At 49.6% G+C, this 18,834-nt stretch overlaps 1 protein-coding gene across 1 annotated transcript; it reads left to right on the top strand.

Moving 5' to 3' along the window:
- Positions 1-1,884: 1,884 nt before the first annotated feature.
- LOC133354055 (keratin-associated protein 5-4-like) lies at positions 1,885-10,593 on the top strand. The gene is made up of 9 exons (XM_061570602.1): positions 1,885-1,951; positions 3,612-3,767; positions 4,875-5,042; positions 6,319-6,474; positions 6,997-7,152; positions 8,241-8,387; positions 9,171-9,326; positions 9,612-9,748; positions 10,582-10,593. Exons 1-9 carry the CDS (start codon positions 1,885-1,887, stop codon positions 10,591-10,593), a joined length of 1,155 nt encoding a protein of 384 aa, XP_061426586.1.
- The last annotated feature ends 8,241 nt before the right edge of the window (positions 10,594-18,834 follow it).

Consider the following 18,834-nt stretch of genomic DNA (forward strand, 5'->3'; position numbering starts at 1 on the left):
TACTGCGTTAGGATCCTCCCTCTACCCCTCCCACCCCATTACCCCAACTTCACAGCCCACAATGACCTGCGTGGTGAAGTATGGTGAAACATCTCCCACGACCATTCATCCAGCAATGGATTTACAAAGGGCTGTGCACTACATGGTGTCCAGGATGTCTTGTGACACACATATGAATTCTCTAAAACTTGGAGAATGACAATAAAAGATGCAACGCTCTTTTGAAATCCTTTATATTAAGTTCGCTTGCTTGCTTAGGACCGTGCAAATCTTTCGGTCGTTCATTAACCCACTTTCCGTGATTCAATCGAGCTGACATTTTCCACACAGACTCGTTGTGCGTGACAATTAATGTTCGTGAAAAAAAATTCAAAACTTTGACACTTTTTAGGACAAAAATATTATATTTAATTACCAATTGCTTAATGGTGCAATGCAATCATCTGACCCATAGGTGGTAGCCATCTCAAGCCAGAGGACGAGAGGACTCTCGCCGCCACGCATATAAAGGATTTATAGTGAAAAACTTTGTTTTTACGGGTTAATTTTTGTTCTACTGTATTTACACTCACACAGATGACTCATCGTGCCTTGCAATTATATAAATGAAACTCTGAACGTGCATCTATAATAATGAGATTGTTATGCATACTGAAGTACATGAAATCACAAACACACGTGCGTGGCATTAATCTTAGAAAGCCTCAAATAGTCTCAAGACTGTTTCTCGGGAGGGTCCTGCTTTAGGATGTTTGGCCAATTTCTGTGTTTTTATTTCGTGTTTTGTTTGTGGGATGAAAAACCGAAAAAACCCGGAGAAAACCCGCCACGCATACCCAGGGTACAAACACTCAAAACTCTGCACAGACTGATTCACGATTCCTATATCGTCTCGATTTTAATTAATTACAGTTTTTTCTGCAATTTTTGTTGTTCGAACAACTCTCCGAAACGTAACCATAACCAGACAATTTGCATACAATTGTCCATAGATCTCAATACATCGATTAGAACCGTGTATCGTGATTACGAAAAATCCACAATAATGGATTCCTCTATATCGTTAGACCGCTCGCGACCGATATGGCGATGGAGGTGCTAAAGGAAGGTCAGGGACTCCCAAAGATCATCATCAGCGTCAGTCATGATCAATCCTCGCACCTCCGATTAACAAGATTGACTACGTACGAAGTGCCACGTACAAACAGACTAAGACAAAGATCCGCCCATATCCTTTAACAGACTGTTGGGCCAAGTGATGTTCGCGAGCACCTATTAAGGCCGGTAGGGTACGCAAGGAGGTGAGTGCCCAGCACCACACCCGACCACCTTTGTCTCCCCAGTGGCGATGTTTACACACCGCACCAGATACTCATTTGTGGCTGAGTCGACCTAGGTGGAGGCACAGGATCGGCTCAGATAATCGTCGCTGATGTTGGGAATCGGGGTTCGTAGCGCAGCGTGGTGCTAACCACTGCACAAACGCTCCCCAAAGCATACTTACATACACACACACACATATCCACGTGCACGGAATACGCATGCACACATAGAATACCCTGATGAATGAAGGCCCTCTCCCAATCGTCGCCACCAGCTCACGGTGCCGCGATGCTTCAATCCAGCCAACATCTGCTGTACAGCGAGCTGATCTGATCACCCATAATCAGCAACGCGCATCCACTCACAATCATCAGTCCCAACGACCGCGGGTTCAGTTCCAAATGACTCGGGACGACCAATTAGTTCCCGCTCGAGTCCAATTAGCGGGGGGGGGGGGGAGACGGGGGGGGGGGGAGGCACGGGGGTGGAGGCACGGGGGGGGGGGGGTGAATCAAATTTAAGCGCCACGTCGGCGCGGCAGACGTTGGCTCGTCTCTTAAGATGAAGAATTTTGTTGTAACCCGCGCTCTGCTGGTCATGTTCCTGGTGCTGGCCGAGTACTCGGCAGGTGAGAGCTCATTCTCCCTCTCCTCCACTCTCGCAACGTGTGGAGTCCTGCTGTAATAGTGTGCGTGTTACTTTTTGGTTCTTTCGGTAAAGGCTCCCTCTGTGATATCTGTCTCTACTTGTATGTCTCTGGTTCTGTGTTTTATCTCTCTCTCAAAGTTAGCATTCTCAGGAAGAACGTAATCGACCAGGTAGGGTGTCGACTGTTATGTTATCCGACTGTTGTATTACATTACATTTCTAAGTAGACTAGATTTGTGTTTCTATTTCATTTATACCTGATGATGATTGCTTGTGTTACAATAAAAACGTCGTATGCTAGTATTTAATTTATTATTTTCTCTTTATACGTGACTTTACCGAAAGAACCAAAGAGTAATTCCTGCAGTCACGAAAGCTCCACATTAAGTATGGTGTATACAGGTTGTGTTTGTTTCGCGTGACTTTTTTTCTCCAGGTTTGCCGTCGGCATTTCGTGTGTGGCTGCTATACATTTTCACTTTTTTTTTAACCCACTTCGTTGAGCTATCATTTGTGGCCAGGTTGCTTGTAAAAATAGCTACATAGCTCCGTGGGTTATACCTCGTAACATAACATCGCCTTTTAATTCGTTTTAGTTTCGATTATTTTGGAACGCCGCGTCTAGCCTTGTGCTCTTGTGGTTTAATGGCGTGCCGCTAGGAATATGGTGTACAAAAACTAATGATGTAGAACTTATAGATGGGACATAATTTTATTTTAATGTCGGTTCCTTGCGCCGAAAAATCATTTCTCCCAAGGCCGCATAGAAGCGTTCCAGACGACAAATGATCTAAGCGTGCCGCTGCACAGTTCGCTCTTACTCCTAAGTAGGGCGCAAGCGACTCTCTCGAGGCACAAGGAGGAACCACGGACAGCCAGGCGGTGTGCAAGCGCAGTCTTCTATGTGTGTATACGTGTGCTCAAAGTTGAGAGTTTTTTACATATGGGATGAAACCGGAGCATCCGATGTACGGAACAAATCGAGTTTACACCACCTTGGGAGCCGGGGTTGCTACTACATGCCCACAGGAGCTGCACAACCCGTGTGTGTGTAGGCCACCAAACCTTGGCAGCTACCTCCCAATAGTGCTGGATCGCAGGCCATGAGAGTATCTGTCACCCCGACTACATCGCAGTAATTAACTTGATTTTAGCCGGGTGGCGGAGTTTTAGCTGCTATAAATGTCCACAAGCCACTTTCATTTTTCGATTTAAAGCTTTCGTGACTGCAGGGATTCATATTCTTGGTTCTTTCGGTAAAGTCACGTAGAATGGAAATAATAAAATAATTCTCACGAAGTTTCGGCCACAATGCAAGCAGCCGTCCTCAGGTGGAGAACAGGTCTATCGAAGACAGAGTCTGTCATTCAGACTGTCTTCTCGACAGACCTGTTCGCCACCTGAAGGCGGCTGCTTGCGTTGTGGCCGAAACGTCATGAGAATTATTTTATTATGTTTTTTTATTATTTCCATTCTACGTGACTTTACCGAAAGAACCAAGAAGATGAAGCCACTTTCAGTTATCATTTGTAGCCAAACATGAAAGGACTGTATATATCCCAATGGGGCCTTGCCCTGGATATAAATAAGTTTTTATGTTTTGAAACGTTAACTCGGCAGGGCCGTGTGTCTGCTCCCAGCCCAGAAGCTTGGCCTCTGTCCTGATTTCGCTGGCCTGAAGGTCAAGTGCGTCGATGAATGCGGCGACGATTCTCAATGCCTCGGCGACGAGAGATGCTGCAGCAACGGATGCGGCCACGTGTGCGTAGCCCCCACCGAGGTGATCGTGGATAGAGGTGAGGTGGCAGGCGACCAGGTGGCGTGTCCTTCCACTGGTCATCGGTCAAGCCTGGCCGTAATCTGACCACGGGATCCAACGGTTACGTTGTTGGGCTGCTGTGTGGGCGGTCAAATTTTATTTTGCATTGGCGCACGATTCTGTCCAACGGCAACGTTTGAGCATTCGCTTTTGAACGGCGGATCTTTTTAAATCCTTTATATTAAGTTCGCTTGCTTGCTTAGGACTGTGCAAATCTTTCGGTCTTTTTTTAACCCACTTCCCGTGATCCAATCGAGCTGACATTTTGCACACAGACTCGTTGTGCGAGACAATTATTGTTCGTGAAAAAAAATTCCCAAAATTTTACACTTTTTAGGCAAAAAAAAAAATATTTTACATATATTCAAACAGAACTCATTCATGGCTTTGGCTGAACGTCAGAGTGTAAGAGCCCAGAGCGTAACCCCTCCACAGGCCGTGGCGGAGTAGCGCAGTTGGTAGCGCCCTCGCTTCCCGTTCCAAAGGTCGCGGGATCGATCCCCGCGTCCTCCACAGGCGAATATATTTTTAAATCCTTTATATTAAGTTCGCTTGCTTGCTTAGGACCGTGCAAATCTTTCGCTCGGTTTTTAACCCACTTCCCGTGATCCAATCGAGCTGACATTTTCCACACAGACTCGGTGTGTGACAATTAATTTTCGTGAAAAAAAATCCAAAATTTTACACCTTAGGGAAAACAAATTAAATATTTAATTACCAATTGCTTAATGGTGGCAGACAATCATCTGACCCATAGGTGGCAGCCATCTCAAGCCAGAGGACGAGAGGACTCTAGCCGCCACGCATATAAAGGATTTATAGTGAAAAACTTTGTTTTTACGGGTTTACTTGTTAGAGGGCCCTTTACGGTAACTAGTGGCTGTTTTTTTTTTTACAGGCCCAACTGCTAATGACACCCATAAGTTTGAAACCGGTGCAGCAGTTGCTTTCTGAAACACATGCTGATTTGCAATATTGCACTGGAAATCCAATCGATGGGTTGAATTAAACTCGCGTTAGGTTTTATTTGTGTGCCAACTAAAACGCCTCTACATTGCGCGCTGACACGCGCGCACCGTGACCTCTGCTGCAGTGCTTCGTGGCAAGCCGGGCCTGTGCCCCTTCATGCCCCGTGTCCACGTGCTGTGCCTCGCCAACGCGGAGATTCGCTGCGTCACGGACCGCGACTGCCCCTGCGACCAGAAATGTTGTGACGTCCACTGCGGACGCAGCTGTGTGAATCCTCTACTAGGTGGGTGGTGGGAGGGGGGGTGCATTGCAGTCTCTTGTTCAAGTTAATTTATTCGGTTTGAATCTGGCAGGCTGCCCTGGTTAACGCTGCAGGTTTGCCAACCGTTGAACTGTCACGCTGTCACCATCGCGGTGGACGCGAGATCCCGTGACGTCATTCGAAGAAGAGTCGACGACTGTGCTGGCGTCACGCTACAAATTTGGCCAGACTTGGAAAATTAACTTTCCCGGATAAATAAACGTGGTCGTAATCCTAACGATAACAGCGACAGAAATTAAAACAAACCCAAAAGAGAGAAAATAAGTAAAATAATAAATAAGTAGACAATACCCCTCCTAACCCTGTCACACGCTCTTCTGGATGGGATGTGAGTAGCTCAAGTTCATGTATTAGGTATAGCCCTGGTGAGCCATTCGGCTCTTGAATCGGGTGCAACCGCAACAAACAAAAAACGAAAACGTCTTAAAGTGAATGTGACTAAGTGCAAACAGAAAATTCAAGAAAAGACAGCAAAATATTTCAGAAAAAACACCGTACACCAACGCTGTGTGCAAATTGTACTTCCATTCTTTATGACCTGCACCCACATTCTGTCGAGCAAATATGAATGTGCACGTTGCACACGACTGTGTGCAAGCCATTCCACATGCTGTGGCGATCGGAGTCTAGTTGAACTGAAAATGTAATCTGCTACGAAACCCTCGCCACTCGTCCTACGTATTGGATAAACAAATGTGTAAATGAGGTGCGTGGCATGGGTAAGAATAGATTAAACATAAAGAGGTTTGACCATCTTCTTGGTTTTTTTCGGTAAAGTCGCGTAGAAGGGAAGTAATAAAATAATAAAAATAAAATAATTCTCACGACGTTTCGGCCACAACGCAAGCAGCCGTCCTCGGGAAGAAGCAGCCGTCCTCTTCACCTGAGGACGGCTGCTTGCGTTGTGGCCGAAACGTCGTGATAATTATTTTATTATGTTTTATTTTTATTATTTTATTACTTCCCTCCTACGTGACTTTACCGAAAGAACTAAGAAGATGAATCCCTGCAGTCACGAAAGCTTTAAATCGAGGTTTGACCATTTTTGTTGGTCATGAGGTTGTGGTTTTTTGGAAGCGTTCAGTGTTCTATTTGGCCTTCTTTACCACGTGTGATCCGGTGTGTCCGACCTTAAATAGCGGCTGTGGTTCGCCCCCACCCTGTGAGGCTCTTTTGACGAATTTCTGCCCCCACCACCCCTCCTGTGGTTGACCCCCTGTACCTCGTCTCTCACCAGGCGTGGTGAAGGTTGGTCAATGCCCGCCCGTGAGCATCACCAACGTCTCGGTGTCCTTTTCCGAGTGGGACCAGTGCTCCAACGATGTCCACTGCCCACAATGCTACAAGTGCTGCTTCTCGCGCCGTGGCAGGCAGTGCACGCCGCCCATGCCTGGTACGAGCATCGTGGTCACTCCACTGCTAGATGAAGTCTGTCTGCCCATCCTTTCCCTACCCCTCATTCCATGTCCGATATTTGTTCTCGCCCTGCCCATGTAAGCTTTCGTCTTGCTGCTTGCGATTCCCACTTGGGTGGGGCAGGAAGCCCGAACATTTTCACCCCGTAAGCCCTGGCGTGCCAATTTTTATGGTTCGTGCTCGCAGGGTTTTTCTGTCCCCCCCCCCCCCCCCCGCACGCCTCCCTGTACTGTGACCGGTGGTCTTGTCCTGGACGACAAGGTGAGCTGCAACACGAACCAAATGTATCACCTGACGATGATAATCGCGTGATTTCGTAAACCACCCAGTCTCTCGGTTGAGCGGCCAATTCATCTCCAGACCGACGTCCTCTTTTCCATATTTTGTAACGCACTGCCATTCGTTGGTGCTTGTCCCTCCGCGATGCCGCGTCCATCCAGCGCCTGGCTTTGCTTTGCTTCAGAGTTTGCGTGGTGTGTGCGCACGTGCTGTCACGCAGGCACCGTGCCCAAGGTGGGCGTCTGTCCGTTCGTGAACACGCGAAGCATCTTGTGCGTCGAAGCCAGGGACCGGTGCTTGGACGACAACCAGTGCCCGTGCACCCAGAAGTGCTGCACCGCCCTCTGCGGACGCCACTGCATCGACGCGCCTCGCGGTAACCCTCGCGCTCTCTGCCTCCCCTGGATGGAGGGGGACCCCCCACTAAGGGGACCCCCCACTAAGGGGACCCCCCACTAAGGGGACCCCCCCACTAAGGGGACCCCCCCACTAAGGGGACCCCCCACTAAGGGGACCCCCCCACTAAGGGGACCCCCCACTAAGGGGACCCCCCCACTAAGGGGACCCCCCACTAAGGGGACCCCCCACTAAGGGGACCCCCCACTAAGGGGACCCCCCACTAAGGGGACCCCCCACTAAGGGGACCCCCCACTAAGGGGACCCCCCCACTAAGGGGACCCCCCCACTAAGGGGACCCCCCACTAAGGGGACCCCCCACTAAGGGGACCCCCCACTAAGGGGACCCCCCACTAAGGGGACCCCCCACTAAGGGGACCCCCCACTAAGGGGACCCCCCACTAAGGGGACCCCCCACTAAGGGGACCCCCCACTAAGGGGACCCCCCCACTAAGGGACCCCCCCACTAAGGGGACCCCCCCACTAAGGGGACCCCCCCACTAAGGGGACCCCCCCACTAAGGGGACCCCCCCACTAAGGGGACCCCCCCACTAAGGGGACCCCCCCACTAAGGGGACCCCCCCACTAAGGGGACCCCCCCACTAAGGGGACCCCCCACTAAGGGGACCCCCCACTAAGGGGACCCCCCCACTAAGGGGACCCCCCCACTAAGGGGACCCCCCCACTAAGGGGACCCCCCCACTAAGGGGACCCCCCCACTAAGGGGACCCCCCCACTAAGGGGACCCCCCCACTAAGGGGACCCCCTTTGTTCCGAAGCTCCTCTCCCCTCTTGTTCTATTCGCAGAATGCTTGACTCCTTGCCATTGCAACTTTCGAACTAGATTCGAAGCTTTCATGACTGCGACTTTCGTCGCTTTGTAGCGTTCCAATGGGACACTTCTTGTTAGTTGGTACAGGGCTACAAAGGTGCTGTGGTTGACAGATTTAGGCTACCAGTGGTAGGGCAGTGTGTGCTATTGCCACGTGGTTTTGCCAAAAATGGAGTCTTGCCTAAATAAATGACGTCCATTTGCGTGGGGGGGGGGGGGGGTCCCTTTATCTCCAGAAATCGTGAAGAAGGGCGTCTGCCCCTTTGTGGACACGTCCGTCATCCGGTGCGGGAGACCCATCGTCAACTGCTTCAGCGACAATGACTGCCCGTGCAACCTCAAGTGCTGCAACATGGGCTGCGAGAGGCGCTGCGTTGGGCCAGGTACAGCGCATTTCTCTCGCTCTCTCTCATCCCCATCCACACACGCTTTAGTCTAATGAATGATTCGGCTCCCCATTCCAGGTGTTTCATTTTTATTATTTTAACTGAAAAGTGGTCTCCCCGGCCGTCCTGTCGGGCTTTGTGCCGAATGACACGGCCTGGACAAACCCTCCCACGTTATGAGAACGCCCACCAACACGCTAGTGTGGCATTGACTTTTGTCAAAGGGTGGTGGGTTTTCTACTCTCGCTCTTTGAAAAGGTAACATTTCAAATCGACGCAAGAGTTTGTGGCATGTAATGTTGACCCCACTCTTTGCACTATGTAACCAACCATGCGAAGCGGATGTGCGGGCCAAGAATCGCAAACTAATCTCGGAGAAATTCTAAAAGAAATTAGTTTTTTAAATCTAGAATAATTTGAAAGCGGCATAGCTTTAGTGGCTTCCTCATTTCTTCTGAAGGAAGAACATTTCAGCCTGCCGCAGAAGCGCATCGTGATAACTTGCGCAATGCAGTGCCCAAATTTAGTTTTGATGGCCAGCCAAAAGCCGCTACTGCGAGGATGAGATTGCTGTATGTCTCTCCACGTCCGGAATCAAATTGGCCTCAACCGCATCTAACTCCAATTGGGACAAAGCCGACCTTGAAGAATAAATGCTTGACCGAACCTTTGTAAAATGTTTTGCTTGGACCTGTTTATGACCCTCTCGCACCTCCCCCCTCTCCCCGTTCCTTGACACCGAACGGCACAAACGATGTTACGTCTGCGTGGCGATGCCAGTGAGCGTGCCCAAGACCGGCGCTTGCCCTGCCGCCAGTCCCATCGCCGCCCAATGCCTGCGCTTCGACCAGCAGTGCGTCTCCGACGATGACTGCTCCGACGAGCTCAAGTGCTGCGACGTCCCGTGCGGCACCAGATGTATCGAGCCTCGTGAAGGTGGGTGGGGGGGGGCAGGTTGATATGAGGTGGGGGATTTGGAGTCGCGGGGAAACCAGGAGATATTTTTTGTTCTAATTGTCCATAGTGGGTGGGACGTGACTTTTTTTTGCAAGCTCCTGAACTAAGGACCTTCACGACACCCCGGTGTTGGCCATGGATGGAAATTAAAAATGTTGCCAAGGTCCTTAAGGACTGCACCGCCCCAGTTTTTTTTACCCGTTTCGGCCTCTAAGTGTATTGTGCTAAATCTGGTTCTTCCCCCCCCCCCCATGGCTGCTGCAGTGAGGCCGGGTTCATGTCCTAGGGCACGGATTCCGGACACTACGGTTTGCTATCGCGAGTGCCAGTCGGATGACAACTGCAGCCAGCCGCTCAAGTGCTGCGCCTCGGGCTGTTCGCTCAGCTGCCTGATGCCTGAGGTCTGTTACCCCCCCCCCCATCCCTTGACCCCTGACCTGGCGACTCGGGGATCGGAGCTCTGAGCCGGCACGGCTTTAGGCATAGGCCCAAATCCGGGACTCGGCCACCCCCCCCCCCCCTCCCATTTTTATACCGTGCTTTCGCGTGCGGTGTGAGTGGACTCTGCTCCGACAGGTGACAAGCAAAACGTATCAGTTTGACTACCAAGCTGCCAAGAGATGAGCATCTCGATTTGGCAAAGAGACCCCCCCCCCCCCCCCATTCTCCACTCGTTATGTCCCTTGCCAGAACCCCCCCCACCCCCATCTGTGCTGTGGCAGGGTGGAATGGGCATTTGCTTTTTAATTGTGACACGCCAATAGCAGCATTCGTGAGAATCCTAATCATGCCCTCTGCGTAAACACGCATGCCCGGTATTCCACCAGCGCTGTTATCCTTGGGTGGGGGGAGGTTTCACCTTTTTCCATGTTGGTATGAAAGTGATTTTTGTACCTGCCTTGGCAAGATGACGCAAACGCTGCATCAGCTGGTCCAGTCTGCCGGGCATGGTGGTTCATGCCTGGGTAATGCACGAGCCTTTTTTTAGAGGTGATGGGGTAAGGTGTGCACTTCGTAGCTGTTGAAATGACGCACGCCTTGGCTGAAAGGTAATTATGGAGGGGAGAGGGGGTTCTGTAGACGCAAAGCTTCCCTAGAATCCAAAGCTCTCATTTGTGCAATTCAATCTTGGTGCAGTAACCACCTTCGGTATTGAGGCTTGTGAGCTCAGAACTGATTATTTTAATGAACTCGTGCTACTGTGTCTCATCACCTGTTTTTTGTTCTGTTACAGCTGGAACCTTGAACTGGGTCTGCAATGTGTGGGGGGGGGCCTCGAGCAAGCACGACTCCGTGACCTGTCTCGCCTGCAGTGTTTTTGTGTTCAAGGTGGCTTTGTCTGTGCAAGCTATGGTGGCTTTTAGTGTCGGAAGGATGCTCCCAAGGTGTGTCACGAAATGATTGTTCAAATAAATAAAAGTTAACTTTTAAACAAAAAATTGTGTGCGTCTGCTCCTCGTTCTGCATCCGAGATGCTCTGGATTTGATAGTCCCCCCCCCCCCCGGCCGAAACTGCTGCTTTTTAAAATCCTTTATATTAAGTTCACTTGCTTACGACCGTGCAAATCTTTCGGTCGTTTTTTAACCCACTTCTCGTGATCCAATCGGGCTTGACAGTTTTCCACACAGACTCGTTGTGCGTGACAATGTTCGTGAATTTTTTTCCCAAAATTTTACACTTTTTGACAAATATATTATTTAATTACAATTGCTTAATGGTGCAATGCAATCATCTGACCCATAGGTGGCAGCCATCAAGCCAGAGGACGAGAGGACTCTAGCCGCCACGCATATAAAGGATTTATAGTGAAAAAATTTGTTTTTACGGGTTATACTTTAGGTGGATGAGCTAAAAGTTTCCACTGGTGAGCCAAAAAAGCTTAATTATAATTGTATGCCAAAAAAAATCGTTGCACAAACTGCAACCCTAACGTTCCATTACTTAACCATTTTCTAAAGTTTAAAAAATAAAACTCTGCGGGACGTACCAATTACGGCGCTTTTTTTTTTAGAAAGTGACGCTGTCCCAAATCGGTGGCGTTGGCCAACATCTCCTTTACTCGCCGCCGTATAAAAACCCCGAGATTCGGTGGCTGCTTTTGATCTACAACCGTGGCTACGAAGCCTCCACTGCGCCATCATGCTGCTGCAGGCTGTGACCCTCTTGCTGGTACTGGGCGGTGCGATGCTGGTACTACCAGTGTCGGCACAGCTCGATGGTAAGACCCTTTCGATTTAAAGCTTTCGTCACTGCAGGGATTCATCTTCTTGGTTCTTTCGGTAAAGTCACGTAGAAGGGAAATAATAAAATAATAAAAATAAAACAATCTAAAATAATTCTCACGACGTTTCGGCCACAACGCAAGCAGGTGAAGAACAGGTCTGTCGGAAAGACAGCGTCTGAATGGCGCTGTCTTTTCGACAGACGATGTCTTTCATTCAGAAGCTGTCTTTCTGACAGACCTGTTCACCTGAGGACGGCTGCTTGCGTTGTGGCCGAAACGTCGTGAGAATTATTTTATTATGTTTTATTTTTATTTTATTTCCCTTCTACGTGACTTTACCGAAAGGACCAAGAAAAGATGATGAGACTTTTTTTTGGAGGGGGCGGGGGGGGGGGGGTCTTCCTCTTGTGAACATGGAAATGAGGCGCTGCTGTGGAAGTGTGGCGGTTGCCCAACCAGCAAGCCCATTTTGTGGCCAAGTTCCTTGGTTTCCAAGGAACCTGGGTGTTCAAAAAAACGACAACGTTGCAAGCCCAAGTTCAAAAATGTAGCGACGTAATAATATAAGCATAATATAGTTCGTTTTCATATACTAATGCAAATAGGGGGATCATCGTTATCAGGCTTGTGTGGAAGACTAACAGGCTGTGAACGGAGTTTTTCCAGCGGAAAGGAAGTGGTGACGCCACCACCATGCCAACCCGAGAAGGTACCTCTGATCCCCCGTAATATTCTTTTTGGCTTAAAATTGTCATTTTGCAACTGCGTGCAATGCGTACATTTTTGGAAGCTGTTGAACCGTTTTTAGTCTACTAGGATCATTCAATTGTTTAAAATTTGTCGATTTTTTTTCAACGAAAGCCGTTCTGCGCAATGGGTGGGTTGGGACGATTTCAAGGGTTAAAAGCGCAGCCCTGCAACGGCTCACTCGTGCATCCTCCACTAGCGAGATCTCCGAGGATGTTTGGCCTACTCGTGCTGGCCGGACGTCTGAAGAGGTAGGAGTAAACCCACGCGTGTTACCTCGCCCTGACCAAATAGAGTAACGAGTTACCCAATTGCATGAATCTGGGTGGATGCGCAAGGCATTTAATGAACTTGCATCGTGTTTGAATGGCGGCAAGTTGCTCGGAGGTTGAAGCGATGACCTCTGGATTGCTAGTCCAGTGTGCTCTAACCGGTACGCCAATGGGCACCACGACTACAGTGTGGCGCGTCGTGTATGTTGGACTTCTTTCGCACCGTACGTGGCTAATCCGTGCTAATCGGGGGTGCAATATTTCGATGTGCCCCATGATGAAAACGCACGGCCGTGGTGTTCGGTAAGGCCAACCCCGTGGGGAACACGGGGTTAAGAAGGGGGGGGGGGAGCAAGCCGCGCATGCTGGGTGGTGGACAAATGATGCGTCGTGGTGGAAAGAAACGCTTGATAGCCGGCGTCGTGGTGATGAGTGCACGAGGAGCCGCGTATCGGGGGAGATGGCGATGCGGTACCTGCCACTTGGGTGAGCTATTACCTACAGACAAAGGTCCCCCGGGTAGCCTTAACCGACAGGTCGGGCGAAGTGCTGTAAACGAGCATCTACGAAAGCCCGCAAATGCACACGATGTGGGTGGCCAGCACCATGCCCGGGCCACCTTTGTCTCCCCAGTGACGATGTTCACCCATCGGACCAAGTTACTCCATTTAAGGCTGCCTCGACCTAGGGTAGGCCCCAGGACAAATTGAAGATAATCGTCACTGGGTGTTGGCCGTGAGCGGGAATCCAACCCGGGTGGCCGGGTTTGTAGCGCAGCGCGCGAACCGCTGCATCCACCGCTCCCCCTTCGATCTACTCAATCATTCACGCACTTATCGACGCATGCATACGCACACGCTCGCCACCACCACCACAGTCTCGCATACACACTCGCCCAGTTTAACACGTGGTAGGCCTTCGCGACCAATATCATCCATAACACAGGTTGGGTCGTGTAAATATTAATGTGTCGTTAAACCCGCCACCACCCGACACGGTCAATTGGTAAGGTTTGTCACGTAAACGGAACGTGCCAATTCGTTTAGTACAGCACACCGGTGTGTTGGAGAGCCAATCCACAACATTTACAATCTGAGTGCGACGTTTCACCACTAATTACAACCGGCATCATCAGGCGGGCAGCCAGATTTGTGGAGAAATCCTCCCGTTTCGTTCCTTAAATAGCGAGATAGATGTGATGGCGTCACACTAGCCGACTATAATTATTTTTATACTCGCTCATCACCCCCCCCCCCCCCCCCACACACACACCCCACTTACATTTGGCAATCACAGTTGTTTACCCGGGGTCGTTTCTCACGACGGTCTTACTGAAGATTTTTAGTTTTTGTTCTACAGAAGGGTGGTGGATGTGGATGGCGACTCGCTACGTTTCCCCAACCGCGACTCGGGCACCACCAGAGACGGCGCGCACTTCACGACGAATAAACCCGCGCGGAAGTTCGGAATTTGAATCTTAATTTAAACTGCAGGAGGAATCCGATGAGCTATGAAGCTCTTTCTCACAGTTGTCCGGGAGGGGCAAGTCGGAACGTTACTATTTACCGGGGCGTCTTGTTGGTTTCGAACCGCGAAACCTCTGCAGCACCACACCAAAGACAACAATCACTCCCTACAGCTTTAACAGATTTGGAGCGAGCGCTGTTAGCTAGCGCCTACAAAGCCCAAGGCTGCACATGACGGGGGTGGATGGATGAATGCCTCCCCCAGCCGTGTTGTTTGCAGAGGTTATCTGATCATACTTCTCCCCGCTGGTCAGTGCGAATTGGTGAAACGGGGGGGTGAGGGTTTATAAGGACAGGGTTAAGCCATCCGCATCGTTTCATATGCCACTCGCCGCTCGTGTTAGCCGTGGTTAGGAATCGAATTCCGGGCTCGCAGAGCAGCGCACGTGGTGTGCCATCGCTTCGGGGACTGTGCGGACACGTGGGGAACTTGCGGACAGCCTGCCCGACTGCCAGGTTGAGTCTTCCCCTAACAGCCTCCGTTGACAATGCGACTCTCAATTGTGCGCTCGGAGGAATCCATGAGCGCTCGTTGTGATGGAGCGAGGGGCTCCCAATCGGCAACTTGCAAGTTCAAATCCTGGTTGTGGTGGGGTGGGGGGTGTTGACTCAGCCCATCATCCTTAAGGGGGTCGATAAAATATATACCACTTTGTGGGGAGTTGAAAAGTGCTTCTCCTATGGGCAAACTCGTTCCTGTCATAGGAATGTGGAATTTCCAAATCACTGACTTCGTGATCGATGTTACCCCACCCCCCCTCCTCTCTCTCTCTCTGTCTAGACACGTCCGTGCGGCCTGGGCGCTGCCCTGTCACCGCACCCACTGCCCTGCTGCTGCTGCTGCCCACTCGCAGCTGCGTTAACGACAGCGGCTGCCCTCCAGCCAAGAAGTGCTGCAACGTCTCGGATGCCCTTGTGTGCCTCCACGCGGTGCCAGGTTGGCATCTCTGCCGCGAATTTTAATTATCTCCTCCCCCCCCACCCCCCCCAATCCTCACCTCGGATTAGCGAGGTTGGCTACGTACGGTGCGAAAGAAGTTCGACATACAGCACCTACAGGGTGGTCCTTATGTCTTGTGACCCCCCATTACGTTCTCTCAAGCGTACATTTTTAAAATTAAGTTTTATTTAAAACCGGAATGAATGTGCAAACTAAAACAAATATTCGGGGTCAATTGGGGGTCACAAGACATCTGGACCACATTTGACAAAAGGTCGTAATTACTAGAGAAATATCGACGCCTATTTTAAATAAGCTAACACCGACCGTATTTTACAGAATATACGGCGCACTTTCCCCCTGTATCTTAAAGCAAACATTGGGAGTACGTGCGTCTTATAATTAGGTAGATGTGTGTTTGTTTGTGACACCAGATTTGTAAAACTTAATCGACGCCGGATACAACTTTAGGGTGCGTTTTACTTTCCGTAGCGTCTCATAATCTGGAGCATACAGGTACATAAGCAGAGCTGTCAACCCAATACGGTTTACCCCGTATTCTTGTACAGGGAAATTGAGTTTTCAGGTCCATTCGGCGTACAGCCGTTTCAATACGGGCACATTTATTTTGTCTATTTGATTTTGTTTATCTCTTGCGATGGAACTTTGTAGGATGAACGTTGATGTATAAGGGGCACGGGGTGAGCAATAATGTCTGAATTGGTCTGTAATAAGGTAGGGCACTGATAAGGGGTTGACAGATATGTAGTGGTGAGTGTACTCGTGGTTAGTCTGTCATCAACTGCCCAAGTCTCCTCGCTTTTTGCTTCGTCGTTTCCGTACTATATTTATATTTTATTATTTTTGTCAATTTTTGGTGACTCGCGGCCACTCATCTTCTTGGTTCTCTCGGTAAAGTCACGTAGAAGGAAGTAATAAAATAATAAAAATAAAACAATAATTTTATTTTTATTACTGCAGGGATTCATCTTCTTGGTTCTTTCGGTAAAGTCACGTAGAAGGAAGTAATAAAATAATAAAAATAAAACATAATAATTTTATTTTCATTATTTTATTACTTCCCTTCTACGTGACTTTACCGAAAGAACCAAGAAGATGAATCCCTGCAGTCACGAAAGCTTTAAATCGAAATTTCGCGGCCACTCTTTGAAGGCCAGGCTCGTTCATCCTGGTCTCGTTGAGTTCTCAACCTTGCTAAGATGACAGCCACTGCGAGTCTACACGACCGCCTGAGAGCTCGTCCTTAGTCGCGCCCATCAGACCTCGACATTTGAATCGAGCTCCTGAACGCGCTGCTTGCCAATCTCGCGCAAGAGTTGACGCGGGTGAATGATGCAGGGGCGCCGTCGTGGCGAGATGTCAATTTGCCCCGCCTGGTATACAGAGGATCGTGGGTTCGATCCCGCAGGCCCCGCGTAGAAGTTTGCATCCTCTCCCCGTGGTCGTGTTGATGTTTTATCCGGGTTTTTCCATCCACGTTTAAAAAAAAAATGCGTTTAGAGTCTTCGGCTGTGATACATTTCCACGTGATGAACCATTTCGTTGAGCTATCATTTGTGGCTAGGTCGCTTCTGAAAAGGAGCTGTGTATAGCTCAGTGGGACTTACCTGCAGTAAAATGAAAAACTAAATTAGATTTAAAGCTTTCGTGACTGCAGGAAAATGCATCATCTTGGTTCTGTCGGTAAAGTCACGTAGAAGGGAAATAATAAAATAATAAAAATAAAACATCATAAAATACAATTCTCACGACGTTTCGGTCACAATGCAAGCAGCCATCCTCAGGTGAAGAACAGGGCTGTTGGAAAGACAGCGTCTGAACGACGTGACTTTACGAAAGAACCAAGATGATGAAAAAAAAAGTTTATTTTTAGGTTTTCACGACACGATGAATGAGTTTGTGCTCTTAAAGGCTACGCTCTTTCGGGGTAGCCGTGGCGTGCGCTGCTCCCTTTCACATTCGCGACATTTCTCATCCCACGTTGGAGCCCTCTTCAGGAGCCAGAGATGCATTCCAACGGCTACCAAAAAACAAATGAAAAGCCGCCCAGAGCATTTCTCAGAACCTGGTTATTAAAACAAAGCAAACGCATCGATCGCAACGGCGTCTCCCCATCCTTTCCGTCAGATGGCTGGTGGATCATCATCCTCATAACCCCCCCACCCCGCTCCCTGCTGTGTCTCTACCGACAGTGGTGACAGCAGAGGCCGGCCAATGTCCTCAGCCACCACCCCATGGCAACTGCGCCACGGGCTGCGCAAGAGACGCCGACTGCCTCGGAGGGCGGCGGTGCTGCCGGACCACGTGCGGCCGCGCGTGCGTGGCGCCGGCTCCAGGTGTCTAAACTAAAAATGACAGATATTTTATATTTTATTCATTTTATTTTATTTTACCAGGTGAGGCCCACTGAGCTATCTCAACTCATTTTCAGTTGAGACCTGGCCACAAATGATAGCTCAATGAAGTGGCTTCTCACCACGTGGGAGAACACACAAACTCCAAATATAGAGGTATCAGGGTGGAAATTGAATCCACGACCTCATGCATAGCAGGCGAGGAAGTTAACATTTCGGCCCCCCCCCCCCCCCCCCCCGCAGTGTGAAGGCCACTCACGCACTCGCCCCACACTCTCACCCCACACTCTCTCACCACCACAGACGAAGATCAACACACCACCCACACCACCCCCTTGTATCGCCTTTAGCAGCACTTGGGGCCAGGGTTCTCCATAGGGCGCCGTGGTGCTCAGATGGTTAACTACCTCGTCTGTTATACAGGAGGTCGTGCGTTCGATTCTAACCCCGACGCCATGTATATTTGGAGTTTGCGTGTTCTCCCCGTGGTCGCAGTGGATTGTGGATTTTTCTCTGGGTTCTTCCTTCACATTTAGAATGAATATGCCGTTTCGAGTATTTGGCTGCAATACATTTCCACACGATAAGCCACTTCGTGAGCTTTCAATTGTGGCCAGGTTACCTCTGAAAAAGTGCTATATCGCTCGGCGAGCCTTACAATTTAACACCTGTTGTATTTCCAGAAAGGTTAAAGCTTATTTTAGCTTTCATAGTTTTGATACCGGCAAGAAAGGTCCCATAGATAGTCAGAAGAGTCTGATATTTCATCCTTTCTGTGGTCGACGTCAGAGCCAAGCAGCCTGCCCAGGGCATTATGGGTAAGCTGACCCCCCCTGTGTATCCACCCCGTGCAGCTCCGAAGGTCCGAGTGAATGGGACAGTACCGTGGCCCCCCTGCATGTCGACCCGTAACGGCACGGGACACATCGTCTGCCCCAACCGCACGCTCAGGTATGTATGTAGAACCTGATAATTGTTTTTTTACCCTTCTATCTGGCAACAAAACTGACACCTTTTTACAAGGAGTCATGTTTGCATAGACCACAAAAAAACATAACTCTGATAATGTGCACTGTCCTTGAAGTTGATTGGTCCACACCCGAGACAGCTTTCCTTAGAGCCTCACATGGGTTGGACCAGATGACGCCAAAAGGACAGTGCATACATTATCAGTTATGTTTTTTTTTGCATTATTACTGCAGGTATTGTGGTCTATGCAAACATGACTCCTTGTAAAAAGGTGTCAGTTTTGTTGCCAGATAGAAGGGTAAAAAAACCAATTATCATATTTTTACTGGCAAATGAGGTTCCAATGGTATGTAGAACCTCTTTCGCACCGTGGGTAAGCCAAGCGTGCCAATCAGAGGTGCGGGAGAAGGAACGCAAACAGATGAATCCCGTC

This window comes from Lethenteron reissneri, chromosome 46 (assembly GCF_015708825.2).
Source record: "Lethenteron reissneri isolate LAM-NWPU_2019-01 chromosome 46, ASM1570882v1, whole genome shotgun sequence".
Taxonomy (NCBI): domain Eukaryota; kingdom Metazoa; phylum Chordata; class Hyperoartia; order Petromyzontiformes; family Petromyzontidae; genus Lethenteron; species Lethenteron reissneri.

Excerpts from the sequence above, each read along its gene's own strand:
- LOC133354055 (XM_061570602.1), top strand. The coding sequence starts at position 1,885 with ATGAAGAATTTTGTTGTAACCCGCGCTCTGCTGGTCATGTTCCTGGTG. Across the intron at positions 1,952-3,611 it reads GCTGGCCGAGTACTCGGCAG|CCCAGAAGCTTGGCCTCTGT; the intron begins GTGAGAGCTCAT and ends GTCTGCTCCCAG. Across the intron at positions 6,475-6,996 it reads GTGCACGCCGCCCATGCCTG|GCACCGTGCCCAAGGTGGGC; the intron begins GTACGAGCATCG and ends GCTGTCACGCAG.